General features: G+C 33.9%; 1 protein-coding gene across 2 annotated transcripts in view; it reads left to right on the plus strand.

The window, feature by feature from the left end:
• Positions 1-21,781, plus strand: part of LOC149791746 (deoxynucleoside triphosphate triphosphohydrolase SAMHD1-like) — a 34,043-nt gene that overhangs the window by 5,880 nt on the left and 6,382 nt on the right. For both annotated transcript variants that reach the window (XM_089970244.1, XM_089970245.1), the window contains exons 2-13: positions 827-987; positions 2,765-2,889; positions 3,695-3,765; positions 8,067-8,180; positions 8,668-8,724; positions 9,188-9,367; positions 10,369-10,460; positions 12,066-12,113; positions 12,944-13,223; positions 13,893-13,991; positions 15,089-15,211; positions 16,229-16,329. In XM_089970244.1, the coding sequence (XP_089826370.1) occupies positions 827-987; positions 2,765-2,889; positions 3,695-3,765; positions 8,067-8,180; positions 8,668-8,724; positions 9,188-9,367; positions 10,369-10,460; positions 12,066-12,113; positions 12,944-13,223; positions 13,893-13,991; positions 15,089-15,211; positions 16,229-16,329 (1,451 nt within the window). The remainder of the gene's footprint in view (positions 1-826; positions 988-2,764; positions 2,890-3,694; positions 3,766-8,066; positions 8,181-8,667; positions 8,725-9,187; positions 9,368-10,368; positions 10,461-12,065; positions 12,114-12,943; positions 13,224-13,892; positions 13,992-15,088; positions 15,212-16,228; positions 16,330-21,781) is intronic.

Consider the following 21,781-nt stretch of genomic DNA (forward strand, 5'->3'; position numbering starts at 1 on the left):
AAAGGTTATTGTTAGGACTGTTCCGCCTGGTGTCAGGATTATTTGACTGGGTGGGACATCTTGCTACTTGTCTGTGGCATGATGCCCCAGTTTAATAAACCCCTATAAACTACCACACAGTAGACATCGTAGCGATATGACTGAAAACTTGTTAAAGCTACGTTAAAAATCCGAAATACACACATTAACACCTAAATACACATTTCGAGTGTTTACTAATTGCTACAAAACTAGTATATGGAATACATTTTCAGAATTTAAACATCTGTAAAATCATCTCACATTTGCTGTTCCCACCCTCATATACGGGAAAATGTCCATCATACGGTCAGTGCTAAATGTAAACGTGGCCTTTTTGCAATACACAAGATGAAAAGTCCCTTATTACTTTCGTAAACCAACAACATAACTATCATGAGTGCAGGAAAATATAAATGCGTTCGTATGATTAGCAGTACCAGGATTGCGATGCTTGTTTTGTGTTACAGGATGTCAAGCGTTGAATTCATTGGCTGTTCATGTACATAATCATTTATCTCATCAAGAATTCAACGAAACTTTCCAATCAGAGTTTAGACATAATATATTTAGACCATGTTATTATCATAATATATTTAGATCATGTTATTATCAGTTAAGTACGATATGTGTTTTATCACAAACTAATTGGTAATTACGCATGACTTGTATCAAAACTTTTAAGATCTCAGAAGCCAGTTTTACAAACAAAACATGTTTTTTTCGAATTTGTGATAACATTGTCATTTCACCCCAAGTTCACATTTTCCTCACTCCTCTAATCGACTGTATTTGTTTCTTCGTCCAGATTGTACTGGATCCTGTCCATGGTGTGATACAGCTAGACCCATTAGCTGTCCAAATAATTGACACAAAAGAGTTTCAAAGACTGCGGTTTATTAAACAACTTGGATGCACAGACTATGTGTACCCTGGTGCAACTCATACACGATTTGCACACAGTATTGGGTTTGTATATCATTTAATACTCCAGTCAATTATTTCCATCGAGACTGTTGTTGTGATAATTGACGGTAATTTACTGATATATATAGTACACAGCTAATTTTGAAGAATGTCTTGTGCAAATGCCTATTTATTTTTGTTTTCTGTTTCCATAATATCAATTTTTTTCAATGATCTTGCTTATCTGCATTGTCAACTTAGACATGCTCTTGTTGTTGTTATTCTAGGGTTTAACGCCATTTTTCTGCACAAGATAGGCTATACATGGCGGCCAGTATAATTGGTATAGGAAGAACCCTGGAAAACCCATGGAAGAACCAACAATCCACGAGAATCTACTGGCAGACTTTCCCACGTACCCATGCTATCCGAGCCTTGGACTCGAACCCATGCAGACAGAGGTGAGATCGCAGTGATCTGGAATCGTGAGCGCTTTAGACCACTCGGCCACTCGGGGCCCCACTTACAGATGTAATGTTATTTGTGATATAAATAGTTGTGGTACAATACTAGTCTCAACTGGTTTGTTATGACTGCAAGAGGAATTTAACATTAGGTGGCAGTTCCGATTTCGGGCTAATATGGTCACAAGGAGAATTTAATATTCGAAAAATGTCCATAGGTTTAGGATACTGGACGTTTATAGATACAATCGGAGTTTACCACAGTGTGTCCCTCATAACATAAGCGATTGCCAGGAAAGATAGGAAAAAATGGGAAATTAATATTATATGATGATATGGGTATAAACGAATGTAGAGACTTCATGAGAAGAAGAATCATTATAATTCTTCTCCTCTAAAAAATTTCAAAAAAGATACCAATAACAAATGAAATTTTATGAAATTGTTGTTGAAATAACAAATTATATTATTTTGTTTTCGTTTTTAATTAGTATTAGTAACAGTTGCACATGATCGCAACATATTATCACACATACCGTTACATAGACAAATAGAGGGGGGCCCCGAGTGGCCGAGTGGTCTAAAGCGCTCACCGTTCCGGATCACTGCCATCTCACCTCTGTCTGCGTGGGTTCGAGTCCAAGGCTCGGCTAACGTGGGTACATGGGAAAGCCTGCCAGTAGCTTCTCGTGGGTCGGTGGTTCTTCCCTGGGTTTTCCAGGGTTCTTCCTCCACCAGTCATACTGGCCGCCATGTATAGCCTATCTTGTGCTGAAAAATGGCGTTAAACCCTAGAACAACAACAACAACAAAGACAAACAGAGGTAGAGGAGTTTCTCAAACCCAATGTTTGTAAGTATTGTCATTTGTTGAAATTTCTGCTAAACTGGTTTCAATATGTTTCTAGTTATTTGATATTTGTAAATTTTTACATTTTCAAACTTTGAGTGTTTACGAAATTGGTGGAATTTATAAGGGAGGAGAGTATTTTGTGTTAGCCAGGACGTGTAGATGTGAGCAGTTATTGAGAGTCCATCTTGTAGGTGGGTGTTTGACAGTGACACAATACAGTTGGACTCGCAATTATCAATAATTTTGTCAGTGTGTGGTTTCTATTCAATAAGACTATATTAGTCAGTATCATGGGTTTGTCACCCGTAGTTGGTGTTTGCCCGCATCGATGTGTATTTCATTTAGTGTGACATTTTCATAGATCCCCGAAATTACCGATTATGCTATATTCCGATCGAACTTTGTCATTTGCTTCTGTTAAGAATTTCATCGCATCTCTTTTCTCAGGATTCAAATATTTGACGTTTCAAGTGTCAGTCAATGAAAGTCGCGTCAGTTAACGGATTTATTTTTAAATGTTTTAGCGTTTATTATCTTGCCTGTAAAATGATAGACGGGTTAAAGAAATCTGACATCAGAGATGACAGCATAAACATGGAACCCTGGGAAGAGGAATGCATACGGGTTGCTGCACTTTGTCATGACTTAGGTACGTTTTCTGATTTCCAATTTTTTTAAAAGTGCAAAAAATATATTTTATTGAAGAAACTGATTTCTATTTTTAAATTATTAACCAAAATTAAGACTTTGTATTGTGTTCAAAGAATTAAAGTGCGTAATTAGGGATTCTCGACATATCATATTGAAACTTCAACCACCGCTGTTTAATTCAAAATATACACTGTAAAACGTCGATATAGTAAATAGAACTTTAAACCACCACTGTGAATTAGAAAATAGAACTTTAAGGACATGCAATTTGATCCAACATGTGATTTTAGAACTCTCGACAGTCTATATCGAAATTTCAAACTGCAACTTTCTAATTGGGCCGCGCTTTTCTTCGTTACGGCGACTTATAGGGGTGGTTGCAGTAAATACACTAAGTAAGTTGATCAGAAGGAGAAATATTGAATCATTTGAGAATTCAATAATACTATACAATTCGCAAGTAAAACGTAAAATATGAAAATCAAGATATAGATCGTGCATAGCATTTATTAAAGAAACTAAACAATTTGAGTGCAGTGTACGTCTATGAGCAAATAATCTCTTGAATGTCACTATTGATACATATGGAAAAACACGAGATCCTATGCATTTTATGTCCGATTTCCCTGCAGAAAACCTCAAAATTATGTACTTGAAAAACACTGCGGTTCTACAAAACGTTTCATTTAGTTAATATCATGACGAAATATTCAAGCATTCAACACCTAAGATCAATAACGCCAGAAAAAAGGAACAAACTAATCAATATCTATTACATCGTATTGCATCACTCGATTTTATAGGTCATGGACCTTTCTCACACATTTACGAAGAGATATGCCAAGAGCGTCATGGACAGAATAAGCGATGGAAAGTGAGTTCGAAACCTCATTTGTTAGTAACTTTTGGCATTACGTTTACTGATCATACTTTAGTCACGTGAATTATAATTTGCCCGCATATATATTATTTAATGTGTTTTACTTTAGAAACGGTTGTTTTAATGTGACATTTGAATTTCACTTGAATTGAACGGTAATTTATAGGACAATTAGCATCACACAACATACAGATTTCGTGTATGTGTTTGAAGCAAGGATGTCTTAAGAAATTGCGAATTGCATCCTTGGACATTTTGTTTTATCAATGCGTCATAACATGAATCAGTGTTTTTATATTCATAGATGAACAAATTTGTGTGAATTGTTTTGCCTATATTCGAATTTTTGTTATGTTTTTCGGACGGGGGGACATTCGCTTAAAGCGTCTTTCACAGATTGTTTGCGTAATCGGTTTATCATGGTGGCAGGGCTGTCTCCATCCTAATTAGCGGACAATTACACTTTAATAATTGTCAGTCTTTGCCCTTAGATTGATTCTTGAACACATGAGACAATCAGTTATATACTGTGTTTATATCTTGTGTAAATTGCTGGGAAGCTGGGTTTGCTCTGTATTGTTGCTACGAAGATAAACACTGCAGGAGAACACTATCTATATTAATAACGACAGTATAAATGGTGTTTACCGTGCGAACAAATGGGACCTATACCAAAAACATTTATTAAGGCCACAATTTTAAAAATATATACGTATACCGACAAGTTCAAATTAACCTAGACCCATAGGATTAATATTGTGAGACGATGTGAGTAAATTTAACTATAATGTCAAAATCGTCCTTAGTTTTAACGAAAATATGCTGATGATATAACTATAAGCCAACAAGGGACATTTATTATTAGTCCATATGATTCACATATGCTCGTCAAATACAAACTCGATTGTAAGTACTGGTGGTTTTGTGGGGTGAATGATTCTTTCAAAACAATACACCTTTTGTATTATATATATATGCCATGATTACAATGCAAAGTTTATTTTAAAAATGTTATGCATTATCCAATCTCAGGTTTTGTTGTTCACTTTTAATATACTGTATTGGGTTTTGTCGCCAAAGATTTCATAAGGTTAGTTAAATGTTACCCATTATATGCAACGTTGGTGAACGACAGAACGACACATTGCCGCAATGTCAAAAAATGTCAGAATTGGAAGTAATATTAGATTCTGCTCATTAAATTTGTTGCATTTTCCGTTTAAGTTTTAAAAAAGCAGACGGCATACATTGTTCTACTTCTGAATCAAATGTATCGTAAAATCAAATAGTGCAATATGAGATGGCGGTACTACTGCAGTTTCAGATAAGGCTAGAATGTAGAGTAAAATATGTTGTTTGTGTACATTCAGAGAGATACATTTGACGTGATTGAATAATTACCATCCTTACTGATCAAACAGGTCTTTCTGACCATCACCCACACATGCTGAAAATGACACGCACCTACTTAACAGCACACACACCTATCACCCACGGTTAATTGCCAAATGGAACTTTGCTGACTAGTACTCACTTCTACTAACCAGAAAACACGCTTAATATGTAATAGATCATTCCTGATCAACTCACATCACTGCTGACCAACTCCCACACCTATGGACCAACATACCGTAAGTAATGAACAACGCTCATTTCTACAAACAATCACACTGTCCTTCTCATCAAAACAAAAAGTACTGTCCATCACATTTTAATTAATTAAAATCGATGTTGCTTTGAGAGAAAAATAAATATTTCTTCACCTTCATTCAAATTCTAGTCAGTTCAATTATTCTGTTTAATGTTCATTATGTTCTTGGAAAATATTTTTGAAAATTATCATATGTATGCTGTTTCATAACAGTCCTTATCTTTCTCGTCTGTGTGTGTGTCTTTCATTTAACATAATGGATTACGTAAATCCCTTACCACTCTAGGAGTTATTGTCCATTGTTGCGGCTTTAAGCAACTTGTTGATCAATCCCATGGATCATAATTCTACTGAATTCCAATAGTTTCCACTGGTTACCAATCAGATCAATGTTGTTATTAATTGAAATAGGTTTGTGAAGTTGTAACTGCATCCAACATTTTCTCTGTTGGGGGATTGTCTTTTTCGGAGAAGGAGTGTACATTTCGTTCTCATCGTTTGTCCACTTTCACTGTTAATCCAATCACAAAAACACAAATGTGGTCTGCAAGCATTGCGGATTCTTTTAAAAATGTGAAGAGAGCAGGTTTCTGATGAACGAAAGTATTATTTCTTTTCTGCAAAGTGAACGCCTACCTATATCCGATACAATTGTGTCTCGCAAAATTAATCGAGATCGTCCTAATGTGAGAAGGATATATCTGTGTTTGATTCACAAAATTAAGTTATAGGAAACACATTTGAACACGCTACACGTCAAAGCAATATCGTTTGTTTTCACCTCTAATACACAATCTCACCTGTGCTTCATTTCGGTAAATTTATAAATGATTAGTTGTTATTTTATATTTGTACTGAGCTTGAAAAATCTACCAAATTAAAAGTAATAAATGAAACATAAGGCATATGTACTTGAAATATTTATTTTAAATGCCATTCATTAGCATTTATTTCCTAACATGAAATTGTAGTATATGTATACAGTCCATTCCTACGTACTAGAGAGAGAGGACCCATCTAACTGCGTTTCTTGTAATGAATCCTACACTGTGATAGATGTTTTCGATCTCCTACGTTCACTCAATAGTACAACAATATGCAACACATTTTGATAGAGAAAATGTGACTTGCATTTTAAATTTCTAGATACAGTTTCCACATACTCCCCTAAAATTAGTACAATACTTAATAATGGACGGTGGATGTTAAAGACATGCGATGTACACCCAAAAAGCGAAGGAAAATAACGAAACATACAGGAATTTATGATTTCCATACATTAAAAAAAACATTAAATTGCACTCATTACCGTTCTACAGCTAAACATTTAGAAATATGCACACTTGAATAGTCACATACTAAACTCATTCCCGGTATTTCGAGCTAATAAAATACTTCATCAAGGGAAGATATGTCTGTCAGAGGAAACGCTTGAGCCGTTTAAATGTTTGAATGACTGGGATTCTTAAAAGAAAGAATTAAATAATGAATATAACCAGAACCAAAGAGTATCAGCTCATGAATATTACACATCTGCAATGTGAGAGCTGAATGTATTTTCTGGGGCAATATTTACCCTAACCCTCATTGCGCTTCTAGGATGCATACAATTATATGTGAAATCAATATATCAATCTCACAAAACATTATCTTCTTGAGAAATAGTATATAAGTAATATATATATGAACAAAGCGTAGCAAACGAAACATCTGTATTCAACACAAAGCAGGGTACCTCTCAACGTTTACAAAAGAAATGGCTACTCTGAGGCGGCTTCAAGTCATACGATTTGTCCTTTTGCTTTTTTAAAATGATATACATCTAACTTGGTCGATGTACGCTTCATACAAAGTCAAAACCGTCCGAGGTTACATTTCTTATCAGCGAGTTAAGGCACGCTCCTCTCATCAACTTGGTTGACACCTTGCACAATAGATACATAAAAAATATAACGAATTCCCACCATAACCTCTCCCACGCAATCTCCCGATCAGCAATCCACTCAAGAAAAAAATAAACGCTGATTATCAAGGTATAATTCTCCGTTTCTTATCAGAGAAAGACCGCCCGCCCATAATGAGACAGTCATTACACAAACCTTCTGCGCTGTTACCGGGTGTGCTTGCCAAAAAGTATGACAATAATTAAAATGTCGTCATTATATGAGTCCTACATATTTTAGGACGTAAGTCACGTTATAACACTCCAGACTGACACATAAATACCAACTTTGAGCTACTAATAACACCGTTATAAGCAAAATGCTGATCCTGAAAAGGATTGTACCGGAATTAAAGATGACACGTAAATGATGCGAGCTAAATTTGTGTTTTTAATTTTGACAGTTGCATTTGCCCGGAAATAAACGCTTGCTGTCATACACGTGTACGAGAGACAATGACCAAATCCCAACTGTTTTGCAATCCATATTTTGCAAGCAAAATATTTATTTACCCTTATGTTAAAAAGGTAATCTTGTCGTAAATAAAGTATTACTGTGAGTATCATGTCGAATATAATATGTGGTTCACTTGGTAACTGGGATCTTCTTACTGAGTAAAGGATCTATTTTAAATATGTTGAATGTTTTTTCCCTTGTATAAAACACATATAGACAGCGTTATATTTCACTGGTCATTACAGCATCAAGATCTTTCATGTCTACTAGTCAAAAGGATCATCAACAAACATCCAGAAATACGCGAAAACCTACAGAATGGAATCGCATCAATACGACTTATCATGAGGTTGATAATGGTATGTATACTCAGCAAATGAATAGCACATTATGCAGAACAAAATGGGTGTCATGATACGTTTTTTCAGTCTAAATAATAATTCTTTAAAAGAAATGCAACTGGAACTAAAAGCATGTGCATAAAGAAATATGAGGCGGGAGGGGAGATTTGTTCAAAATGCAGAATTCCACTTAATATCTAGCGTCAACTAAATGGAAATTTTATTTGTTTTGTATTGTTTGGTTTGGAGGGTTTTCCTCAGGGTTGTATTACTTTGTTTTATTTGTTTTATTTCTTTTCTTGTCGTTGATAGAATTAAGCCTCATGTCTCAACCCAAATTATTTGTTGAGTGCTCTAGCTGTTTTGATCTCGGAAATAATAACAAATATACACAAATTTCCTATAATATGTTTTCTATAATGTCATAAAGGGATACATTGTAAGAATTTCAATGACGCATATATTAAATTAAGAAGCGTACACATGTTCATATTCAATCTTTCAGGGCAAAAAGATTTCGAAGATGACTATTGAAGAAAAGAAGAAGGCATACATTTTCCAGGTTCTAAATCATTTCTTATATCTAAAGTATATACATATATTTCTGACAGTCCGAAATTTACAATGATGGTAATGGCGTATCTACTCTAGTCTCAAATTATGCTAATTTTAATGTATACAAAGGCTGTTTCTTTAAAACAATAACACAGGTCAATAGATACTGCATATAATTGAAACAAATATAATATTCTCTGTGGAAACTATTCAGCATGCAGTCTCTTAGTTTTCACAAATTGTGATTTGTCTAAATAAAACTATCGCAATAACGATAGCTTTAACTATTGTAGAGCAGCGGGAATGAAACTGTCGACGTTACCAAAAATCTTCAAAGTGCTCTGTATGTTTATCAGTTTAAAAGTGATGGCTAACAAAACGTGCTGACCTCTTTACGATCTGAAGCAATCTACATGAACAATGACGCCTAAAGGGTTTTTATGGTTTCTATTTATTTTTATTGCATTCAGATTGTATCAAATAAGGAAAACGCAATTGACGTTGATAAGTGGGACTATTTGTGCAGAGACGCCTTGTATTGCGGTATGAATGAGAGGTTCTTGAGCGATAGAGCCATCTTGGGGGCAAGAGTGGTATTTACCTCGAAGACGGGTGAACCACCAGTCCATCAAATAGGATATCCAGAGAAGGTATACATTTTAAGACACTACTTTGACGTCTGTGTAACATGGTAAAAAGTAAGAAGACGAATAAGCACGCGTACGCTGCTGTATGGTACTCAGATGAAACGAAGATGCAACAGTATGAAAGCAAACCGTTAGGACTTTAGTATAAGTGGGAGTATCTGAGCAGCTGAACACTCTGGATATGCAGAACTGGCTCCAAACGGTGGGAATTGACTCCCACCCCATCATGTAAACCTTTCGCAAAACAATTCACAAACATTTCTTAGAGTAAGTTTTATTTATTGTTAGATGGTTAACCTTATACACTGGATATGATTAAAATGCAAATGTTTCTGAAGGCTTCACCCCGTAGGTCGTTACCATAGCTTCCTTCCCACTGACTTCTCTCCTTCTTGTTTGCACTTCTTACCTCTGAATGATGTTTAGGAAACTCGCACTGAAAGGTACGCAAAAGAAATTATGTCGATTAAACGGTTAAAATGGTAACGCGGCAAAATTGTGTCCGCGGAAAACGAAATGAAAACAAAAGGAATACAACTCGTCCATTATGAATAGGATAGTTTAAACATATTCAAATACGATACAGGTTCTATATAAAAGTGGCCAGACACATTGCATTTGTATTGATCAGTTCGTCAATCGATTATGAGACTGGTCAATCAACACATCAAAATAAATAATTGCGTTGGTCTGTCATTCAGTTATTCTCTTCGATAATGACGTTTCTGAGCCATCAAAATGTCTTATTAATTCTAAGTCATTCTAAACAAATTAAACGATGACCTATTTCATACTTTTAATTTATAGTTTGGTCGAAGTATATAATAGCGTTTTCACCAGTCTTAAAGTTTCCGGAAATACATATTTTATATCTAGTACTAAATAAATGAGTTTGTCAAATCGTGGCCTCAATGAGGACGAATTATCGCACTATATGTTTCTGAAAATATATAAAACAGAATTTTGTTTCACAAGATCATAATTTGCCTACTTACCAACTTTAGGATGCCTGGATGCTCTACAACATGTTCCAAACAAGGATCACCCTATACCGATACGTTTATCAGCACAGAGTCATCGTTGCAATGCACCTAATGTAAGTACCTTTACATCTCAGTTTTACTGGTTTGCTCTGATTGTATACTCATCTGCCTGTGTATGAGTGAGTCTATGTGATTTGGATTTTTAACGTAGCTTTAACAATTTTTCTGCCATATCCTTACGATGGATGCTGTGTGGCAGTTTATAGTAATGTCTATCACTGTGTCATCATTCCGCAGACATATACCATCATGTCCCACTCAGTGACATTATCTTGATACCAGGCCGACCAGTCCTAACACGAATCTCTTAATGGTAAGTGCAAAGCGATGGAGCTATTAGCATCATTTTTATCAGTCTTTGGTATGACTCATCCGGGGTTCGAACCCGCGACCTTCCGTATTAGAGGCAAACGTCATCTGCCTTTGTAATACTTGACCAACAACCATTACCGACCGGTAGCACGCCAACTCACTCGCTTAGGTCTGAAAAGAGTTGAACATTTTTCATATGTACAGTTATTGTAATTTGCTGCCCATCTTGCACTACAGCGGAATATAGTCAGTTAATCAGTCAGCACTTGAAGTGCATTGTTTATAGATAGGTTAAGAAACAAGTCGTTGCATTACCGCTCGCATTTGTGAAGTTAAATGCAACTGTTTGGCTCCGTTTGGCAGGGAATTTAAATCAAGTCGACAATAAATGAACCTGCATTTATCAACTTTATGAGCAATATCAAAATGAAAAAGGAAACCATTGTTTCTGCACAGCAATCTCCATTTTTACTGACTCAGTCTGTCTTTTATTTTGGTATATTTTTACTTTCATCCGAAAGGTAATTACTGAAAACCGTGAACAACTAGATCTCTGCATAAATTGATCAGCAGTTTGCGCTTGAATTAAACTCTGAAATGATGCAAATATAGTTATATTAAAGAGATTACAATCACTTAGACTTGCATAAGATCAGTAACTGGCATAAAAATAAAAAACTAATGTTTTCGCAACAGATTTATTAACGATAATCAGCTGCTATGGAAATATAGACAAATCCTTTCAAGATAGACCGGAAATCATAAAGCTTAGGAAAGTATTAATTCAATTCTTTCTTAATTAGTGATAATCCTATAAAATATGAAACTTTAATTATGCCTGGCGCTACTCATAAAATATCAATCAATTATATAGGATTTATACATGTATTTAAATCTGTTTTTATAAAATTCACACTAAGAACGTATTAAGTACGTTCATTCAATACGATATTGATTTTCAAAGTAAGAAACTGCTTTTCTCAGTTCTCTCAGTTCTGTTTATGCTTCAAACGGGATATTGTCACCGGAAGTAATAGTTTAATATTATAAAATAGTATTAGGATTCGGTGAAAATTGACAGCAATATTTAAGTTCATATATTCAATATACAAGTGTAAGACCAATACACATGAATAAATGTGCAGCAAATAATCCACCCTACATTGGTCTCTTGAACACATTTCCATATTACCCGAAATAATAATATTCGTACAGTTTTTGTCTCATCTTGTCAATATTGCTTACGTATTAATTTGTTATTGTTGTTATTTATAATTCAATACAACCTTTCTACATGATATAAACAAAATGAAGCAACTCCTTATTTTTCAATGTTTTTCTCGTAGGGTAAAAGATATTTTCACTGCCTCAGAATCAGAAGCAATGATAGAAAGGTACGTAACAATTCCTCTTTTATGAATATTTCGTTCACACACACATTAGTGAATGTGGCATTATAACACATAAAATGTTATTATGGCACAAACGCTAATTGACACTAGAAATATCGAACCAGGAAATGCCTGACAATTTAATGAAACATGACATGATTGAAAAAAAACTCTGCTCTCTTAAGATGTTGTCAAAATGTAATCTTGTTCAAAATAGTATATTGATGTTTAAGCTGCCGTATAATGCATTGGACGGTGCTAACAGTTATATATATATATATATATATATATATATATATATATATATATATATATAGATATATATATATATATATATATATATATATATATATATATATATATATATATATATATATATATATATATATATATATATACATATATATATATATATATATATATATATATATATATATATATATATATATATATATATATATATATATATATATATATATATATATATATATATATATATATATATACTAGCAAAATGAAATATTATAGAACAGTTACTTCCTTCTTGTGTAACCATGATTTCTTAATCGATCAATCCTTATTTGAATCTTCGAAAGCATTTAACTCGATGTGCATTATCGAAACGTTTATAACTGTCCCTCACTTTCATTTGGCTCATGCCTCTAGTGCAGGCACATGTATACAAGTATTGATGAATTGATGTCATATATACACATACATACATACATACATACATACATACATACATACATGCATACATACACATATGCATATGAAATTGTGTATATACAGACATCTAGTACATGTAAATATGACACATTATATGATTTCAGTAACGAGATTCTCAAGGTTGATCCTTACCCATTGAAAGAAACTACGAGAATTCCAGACACAGACAGAGAACTTGACCTCTATATCAAGTCATTTACAAATATGGAAGAAACTAACACTGATAAATATATGAAACTTACAGATGATATAATTTCGCCCATTCGATACATTAATGGAAAAAATGGTACCCACCAAGAGCATCCAATAATCAAAGCTGTAGAGCTCATGCAAAGGATTGATGACAGAAAATTTTACAAAATGCATCGCGAATTGCATTTGAAGGTAACACATTATTGTGTCACAGCGTTATATATTCTTTATGCAAGAGATCAAAAAACAGGAAATATACGCTGTTTTGACTGTGAAATGTTAGTATACATATTTGTTCCACATATTAGGTGCTTCATATGTTTTTGTAACATGAATTTCGAATTAAAATGCTGCACAGTTTGGATTTGAAATGTTTATATTAGAGGAAAGTTATGACTGTCATTTGCAAAATGTTTCTTCGGTATCTAAACATATGTGAGAGTAAATCCGACTAAGTACACTGACGCATTATTTGTCTACCTATCCAGTTTTATTGCAGAACATATTCATGTCAACATCTTAAAGAGATAGACACCGTCAAATGAAACATTTTCATCATCATTCCTAAAGAGCTCGATTTTTATCAACACAAATGTTCCTATATATCTCAATATTAAACAAATTTGCTTTGAAATCTGCATGTATAATAGCATACGTATATGTACGTGGAATTTTAATTAAAACTATGCATTCATGGTTTAATAATTTTATCTCTGTTTTGTTTTCTAAAATAAACGCACACATGACTGTTAATCTTACTATCGAGATTAAATTCGAAACTCAAACGTTTCGCTATGAATAAAAGAAATATTTTGTCACACCATGCATTCGTTTATTTGATTCGAATCTCTTTCTTCCAAGCGTGGCATTAGCCATACCGATGCAGAGAGAGCAAAGGAAGACTGCATTAAGTCGATGGAGAGGACTATTCAGAATTTTCATGATAATTTTGCAGTGGTGGTAGGAAAAAGTTCAAGACATACATACATACATACATACATACATACATACATACATACATACATACATACATACATACATACACACACACATACATACACACATACATACATACATACATACATACGTACATACATACATACATACATACATACATACATACATAAGTAGTGTCCAGATCGGTCAAAGGCAGTTTTTAAAGCGTTGATGACTCAGGACGGAAAACCTATAGGCACTTTTGGTCAAAAGGCGGGTTTAACAAAAGTTTTCCGACTCCTCTGATTCAAGTGTCTTGAAAAGAGTTTTGTGGTAGGGACCTGTACTTATTTTTGAATAGAACAAAGAGTTGTCTTTCATAAATTGGCTTGAAATAAATTTGTTTACTTGAGATGTAAATCAAGTCTTTGACGGAACTACATTCGTACTGTGAAGATCGACAATCAAGCGACCTAGAACAATAATATCGAACAAGGTTAAGAAAGTGGAGGCTGTGTTTCCAAATGTAAAATATGAACAAAATGTGAAAGTGCGATAAGAATTTTCCATTGCATTTAAATATATCTTAAGGAGTACTTTTCTACGTCTTTGTTCTGTGACCGTTGCTGTATCTCAATCTGAATGATCAAAGTTGATAAGTATTATATTTATAACAAGGTAATTGTGTTGTCCCAAACGTTACAAAATAGTACATACAACAATATTAACTAAAACCTTCAACTAATAATTGGAATGTTTGCACTTAGACAATATGGGACTAATCTTATATTTAAGATTCCGTAGCACACAATCTAGAGTATTCATTAAAGCGTTAGGAGTTTTATAAATATGCCTAATATTATATTTAACATTGAGAAATAAAATTTCTTTTAATAACGTTAAGGTGTTTTTAATTTTTAAACAAATTATTTTGAACAAATATTATTATGCAACGTATAGAATATAAATTAGACATACTACCTAATGTAATATCTGTAAATTATATGTTTATACTATGCTCAATATTTTATGACGTATTATAATCACATAGAGAGAGACATGAATATACCGTTTATGCTAGAGAATGTTAACAAAGAATGCATTTGTATTGTCGCTTGCAGTTGATTTGTTTCGACTATGGCATGCGTGACAGAAATCCGATGGTCAATCAGACTTTCTACGACAAAAGAGTCGATGCCAATGCTGTTATGATATGCTCAGGCCACGTTCTACCAAAACATAAGGTATGTCCATTCAAACTCGTCCTGGAACCAAATTATGTATCATGGAGGCAATCAGAATGTTTCTTGTTTTAATATCATTGCATGTTACATATGATCATTTTTATGGCAACATGTATTCAACTTATCAAATATTCAAGCTAGTTTCTATCCATCCTCTAGCTCTTTGATTTGGCTGATTAGTGTGAAAAATATGTATTACACCACCATGCTATGACGTCAAGGTTAAACAAAAATACAAAGTTTTCAAATATTTGTTTCTTTTTCATAATGTATAATTTATAATAAGAAGTTTATAAGTTAATCTTTTTCCAAGAACAAGTGTGAATTTTTGAGGCAGTCATTAGGCTAGCATACAATCCGTTCCAGTCACCCTTTTCTATGAATATAGAACACCTTCGCGTGGAATTTTATGTTAGAACAGTCTAAATCTCAGATCGTAATGTACACTGCAGCCGATACGCTCATTTATTATCTAGGCAATACACTTATGTCTCATTATGCCTTTGATGCGAATATTCAATCCATATTGAAGTATCGCACGCATTAATTTCAGTCAATTTCAGTCGAAATCGCACTTAATGCAGCTACGATGTCCACATGAAGTTAATTTTCAACAGCAATAATCAACATACATGCATGATCTTCAGTTTGCGTTTTGCGTAGAAGTCATCGTGACTGGTTCAGAACTGATAATCGATCGTATGTTGTATTACCTGTGCGAGCTCTCCTTTCAGAGCCCTCTCTCCCCCCCCCCTCTCTCTCTCTCTCTCTCTCTCTCTCTAACACACACTCTTGAAATGAGCGGATACTCAGAGCGATGACTGTCGTCCAAACATTAAGCAAGATCAGCGACACATACACTAAATCAAAATTGAGAAGAGAAAGAATACACAATTAATGATCAAAATGTTTCTGTTGTCCACTTTAAAGATTACAAGATTAAAAATTGTTTAGTGTTCCGATTCATATTTGAAAGTGCATGTCTTCCAAAAGACTTAAATCAATAAACTCTTCCAGGTGTCACATCTATTGGCAGATGTATTCTCAGACTACTACATTCGGATCTATGCAAAGACAGGAGCTGTCACAGCTATCGATGGCACTCTAACAGAATTTGCGTGAGTAGTTTCTTTTTTAGCATTTAAGGTTTCCTTTGCTATGATGATAAAACTATTATATTTTAATCATACTTAGCACCATCAAAAGCGATATTTGAAGCAGAAGAGAGCGATAGAAACTGGTCGAAAACACACACTTGAACTAGTCACATACTTGTAAAAAGTAATAGCTCCGTGTTATTATCTAGCATTTGAATTGTATAATGCGATTTATAAAAAAGACACAAATAATATCAATTTATTGGAAGGTGCTATCGACTCTACGGAGTTCGATATCTGTTTTATTGTTATTGTTATTGTTATTGTTATTATTATTATCATTACTATTATTATTTGCAATCAACAAAGCATTAAATAGTGCGAGGCATAAACATTTCCTAAACATGTTAAACATTTCAGTCCTACCCTAATCTCTGAAGCATTGCATATGTATTTTCCATCATCCTTGTGCTTTTTCTCAAAACACAACAACACATCAAATGTTCTTGACTGTTGTATTTGTGTGCTTGTGTGAATGTATGCGTGTATGTACTTCAACCATTATGATCACATTTGTCATGCATGAGTACTGAAGATCTTGATCAGTTTCAACTTAGTCATCAGTTCTTCGTCTGATTTAGACTCTATCCAAAGTTAGTCATAAAGTTTTGCTTCTGATATCAGTCTATCCTTGGATGGATGGAGCGCTCTGGTTGGCACAATAAAGAGAGTTCCATGCAATATAGTATTTTTCCTTCCTAAGCTAACTTTCTAAACTCAACCTTGTTTTTCCTCTAGTAAGCTATTTCAAAATATTCTTGAGGATTCCGCAAGGAAGGAAACTAGGTAAAGCTATGGGGTGCGTTAAGGATGATGTTTACCAGAAATATTACTTGGTCTAAATTATCACTTTAGTTTATTTATGATTATGGGTCGGTTCTTTCATCACACGCAAGCTTATCCACACACACACATACACACACACACACACATACACACAAAAGCAAACATCGCAGGAGCAAAGATGTTTGCTATATTACCCTTACAAGTAGCCAGGGCTTTCTTCAGCTGCTGTTCACACATACCCTTTAAGAAGAAAAAGGAAAGATAAAACAAACATTTGTATTATAGTTCACTTCAGCCGATTTTATCTAATACTGCAACGTCCACACATAATGCTGTCAGTTTTATTACGGATTCAATATTGTACTTTAAAGCTTGATTATCAGTAGTTACATTTAATTTGTCCGATTGTTGCTACTTAAAACTCATTACAAATGACAAACTGTTTGGATTATGGGCTGGGATGTCACTATTGCAGTGTCTTTTGGAATAGGCCACTGCTATTTGAATTATGTATCTTCCTTTAGCGATGAATCTAAGTGCCATATACGCATATATTTATATATAACTAGACATCTAGTTCTCATTTTAAATATAAGGTTATATGATTTTGATCAGATTTCTTTTGATTAACATATTAGTCGTTTGGATATTTCTACTTTCATAAGTGGCATTTCTTTACCCATTGAACTATATTTATTTTTATCAAAACACAAAGCATTTTCTTGTCATGACGCATGTGGCTAAGGATTGGTTATTGCTATTATTTTTGTCATTCTTGGTTTGAAGATATCCCAGTATCTTTTTGAAGAAGAAATCGTCTTGATTTATATCATAGTCAACTTCATGAGTCCTGATTACAAGTTGTGTTCAGTTTAAAAAGCAAATACTTTTGACTTACAGTATTTCTGTATTTCTAAATTGTCTCGTAACCGATTGTTCCGTCTATGTATAAAATTACGTTTGTTATCTAAAAAACCTTATACCGGAAGAATAAAATTGTCATTGACACATACGATACTTACATATATAGATATATAAATAAGCTTTTTTCATAAGCATGGTTTGCATTTCATCCCGGTCCTAATATCTGGAACATTACATTTTAATTACCTTCTGGCATCGGCTCTAGTTTTGCATCCTCCATCATCCTTGTATTTTTCTCAAATTGTTCTTTATTTTTCATCTTCATTTACGTTCTCTGTCATCTGTTTGTAAACCTCCCATTGTGATTGCACTGATTTATGAGTACAGGAGGCCATGAATAACTTCAACCTAGTAATCAGTTTTCATATGATTTAGAGTGAAAAGTTAATCAAAAAATGTTGTTTCCGATGTTAGTCTATAGTTGAATTGCTTGGTGATTCTGGTTGGAACAGTGACGACAGTTACATTTATAACAGCATTTGTGAAATCCGAGGTAAATTGTTTACATTTTGTTCCGACGCTAACGTCAACCTTATGCATGCTCTAGGAAGATATGTGAAGATTATAGATGAAAGGAAATTGGTTTTAACTAAGGGATGTGTTAATGGTGGTGGTAACCAGAAATACGGCTTGATCTAAATTACCAATCTAGTTTTGTTGATCATGGCTCACCTGAAATCTAAATATGAACGGGTTTCTGTCATCACAAGCAAGCTCTCCAACACACACAACCATACCCAGAAGGACAGATGTTGTATTCAAATTGCCCTTACAGGTAACCATGTCCAAATGTCTTCTAGGATAAACAACAAGCTTTTTAAGTATGTACCGTCGTTTAGCAATAAATAGAAGTGCCACGTAATCATATTGTGTATAGAATTAGACATAGAGTTCTCATTTTAAGTACACTTATTTTTGAGCTTTAAAGAACACATTAGTGGTATTTTGTGTCCACTTGAGCTATATGTATTTCAAATTAAATGAACCATTTTCTCGCCATAACATATGTGATTAAATATAGCTTTTTGGTATTATTTGTCTAGGAAACTAAAACAATTAATTCCACAATTCAATGATGACAGTTTGTTTTTAGAAAGCAAATGTGTAAAGACGAGAATGATATACATGACTAATCGGCGGTAATTAAGAGGGTGTTTTCTTGCGGAAATTTAGATATTTTATTGAAAGGAGAGAGAGAAAGTTGGTAATGAATGAGACAGGAAGACGTAAGAAGACAGTGCAATAAACAACGAGTTTTGTATAGTTGACAATATATATTGTTTATAAAATACAAGAGAAAAGAATTAAGAAAAGGTACAGTATGGTGAAGGAATTGCTAACACAATTAAGGTTCTATTAATTTCAATATTTTGAAGTAATCCAGAGAGCATAGCCTTATATTCATCAAGTGCATGCATTGCGGTTAGAAGTCTATGCTCTAAATCATTTGCTTTCCTTTCAAATATGTAAGGATCATAATACTTGCCTGAAGATGTTCTGATACGGGCAAGAGTGCCAGAACTGTATCACCAGGCTGAAAATTCCTTTCCTTTGTATTTTGTTGCATACCTTTATTACAATTTTGACTGCAAAGAATGCAGATTAGTTCTTGCAGAATCACAATCCTTTGATAATTTATATTTAAAGTCGGAAACATAATCGGGAAGATTAATTTCTGTATCTTCATTAGAAGGAAGTTTCTCTTTTAACAACTTGAACGGTCCACGCACAATATGTCCAAAAACTAGTTCAAAGGGACTGAATCCTAAATAGTCTTGAACTGATTCCTAACAACAACGGTAGTACCTGAACAACTTCATCCCAATCTTTACTTGTATCAAAATAATATGACCAAATCAAATTTTGCAGAGTTTCATGAAATCGTTCTAAAGCCCTTAGATGTTCAGGGTGATAGGCAGAAGACTTTAATTGTTGGATGCCTAATTCGGACAAAACTTGCTGGAAAATTTAAGACAAAAAATATGAACCTTGATCAGATTTGACAGATTTGGGAAGGCCAAATTTAGTATAAAAACTTTATCAAAACTTTTACTATTGTTTCAGTTTCTTCAAAGGGATTGCCCCTGGGGATCTTGTTGATGCTCACATTTTGGTCAACAAGTATTGGCAACTGACTTTGTCTTAGGTAAACGACCGACACAATGTACCATTTTTGTCCTAAATGGTTCGTCAAATGCAGGAATAGGTTGAAGATGAGCCTTAGGTATCTTCTAATTTGACAAGTGTGACACGATATGCAGTATTTACAAACCAATATAAGTGATTCAAGATTTCGTGATAAGTCTTATTAATCTCTAAATGACCAGCCAAAGGTGTTTCATGGGCCAGACTAAGTATTCCCTGTCTGAGTGATTGTGGACCTACAATATGGTCGTTCACATACCACTCGTCAGGTTCCTCAGGTGGTCTCCATTTTCTCATAGGAATCCCTTTTCCAACGAAATGACAAACATGTACTTAATTTGTTTCGGCTTCACTAATGGCCCTTTGAAACAAACAGGAGATCTCAGAATCCTTTTCTTGTTCGAAGACAAGTGATTGTCATTTGTCCTCCTGATTAGAAGAAAGAGAATGAGTAGTTCGATGGGGATCACTGTTATCAATATCATTCGAGAGATCCAAACGAGGAGTGAAAGTAACGTCATTAAAAAGCCTGACGAATACATGTGTCAGCTAAAGTAATGCATTCCTGATGAATATCATTATAATGAGCATTCTTTGCCATTGCTCTAGTAAATGCACAATGTATCAACTTTCTGATCCAAAAACTACTTCCCAGTTACACCACAACCTTATATCCATCTAGGTCAGTGCTTAGTAATAAATGACCTTCATCAATGTGTAAAACAAACGCAGTTCCGACTGTCACGGGACCTGAGAATATGTCTGATGACAAATTTACCCAATGGAGAGGAACATTAACAAAGCCGCACTCTAAATTTCTAAATATGTGAAATACAAATCACTAAAATATTATAGAAGATTGAAATTCCGGATGAGCCTTAAGTTTCTTTGCTACGTAACAACAAAGAGCGATAGACAACAATTTTTGTAGAATTGAAAATATAATTTTTCTCCACAATACATAAGTACAGAATTAGAAAATGACTTACAGTATGCTGATTAGATTCTTAAAATTATAAAAACTCTATCAACTCCAGTAGCTTCTAGCATTCAGAATAAGTTCCAATGGTATTCCAGATGACGTCTTTATTATACTGAGCGTACCAACAATATAGAACAATCACAATGTTATAAACATTCTTTAAATTAATTCAGGTAAGTCAGAATACGGTTACAAATCAAAATGTCCTTGAATACGTTTACGGCAATTCCGTGGAGCTATTAATATCAAAATGCTCTTTTAATGAATGTATCTCACAATAATTCCAGTGAATATTAACATGAAATACATGAATCAATATGTTTGATATCTCTTATAAAACCATTAATACTTTTAGGAATGAATGATTCCGAGAAATAATTATGTTATATACCTTCATAATACAAATAGTTCGATATTGATATGCAAGGCTTCAATGAATCATTTTTCGAATTTCGAAATCACATTACAGCAAACAAGTTAGTTAATCTAAAAATAAGTCAATTTACCATTTTAACAAGATCCATGACCTCAATTCCATGAACTGATATCCTTGGTGAATCACGTTATATTTATCAG

Source organism: Sinohyriopsis cumingii, chromosome 9 (genome assembly GCF_028554795.1).
Source record: "Sinohyriopsis cumingii isolate HCF-2022 chromosome 9, ASM2855479v2, whole genome shotgun sequence".
In the NCBI taxonomy this organism is placed as follows: Eukaryota; Metazoa; Mollusca; class Bivalvia; order Unionida; family Unionidae; genus Sinohyriopsis; species Sinohyriopsis cumingii.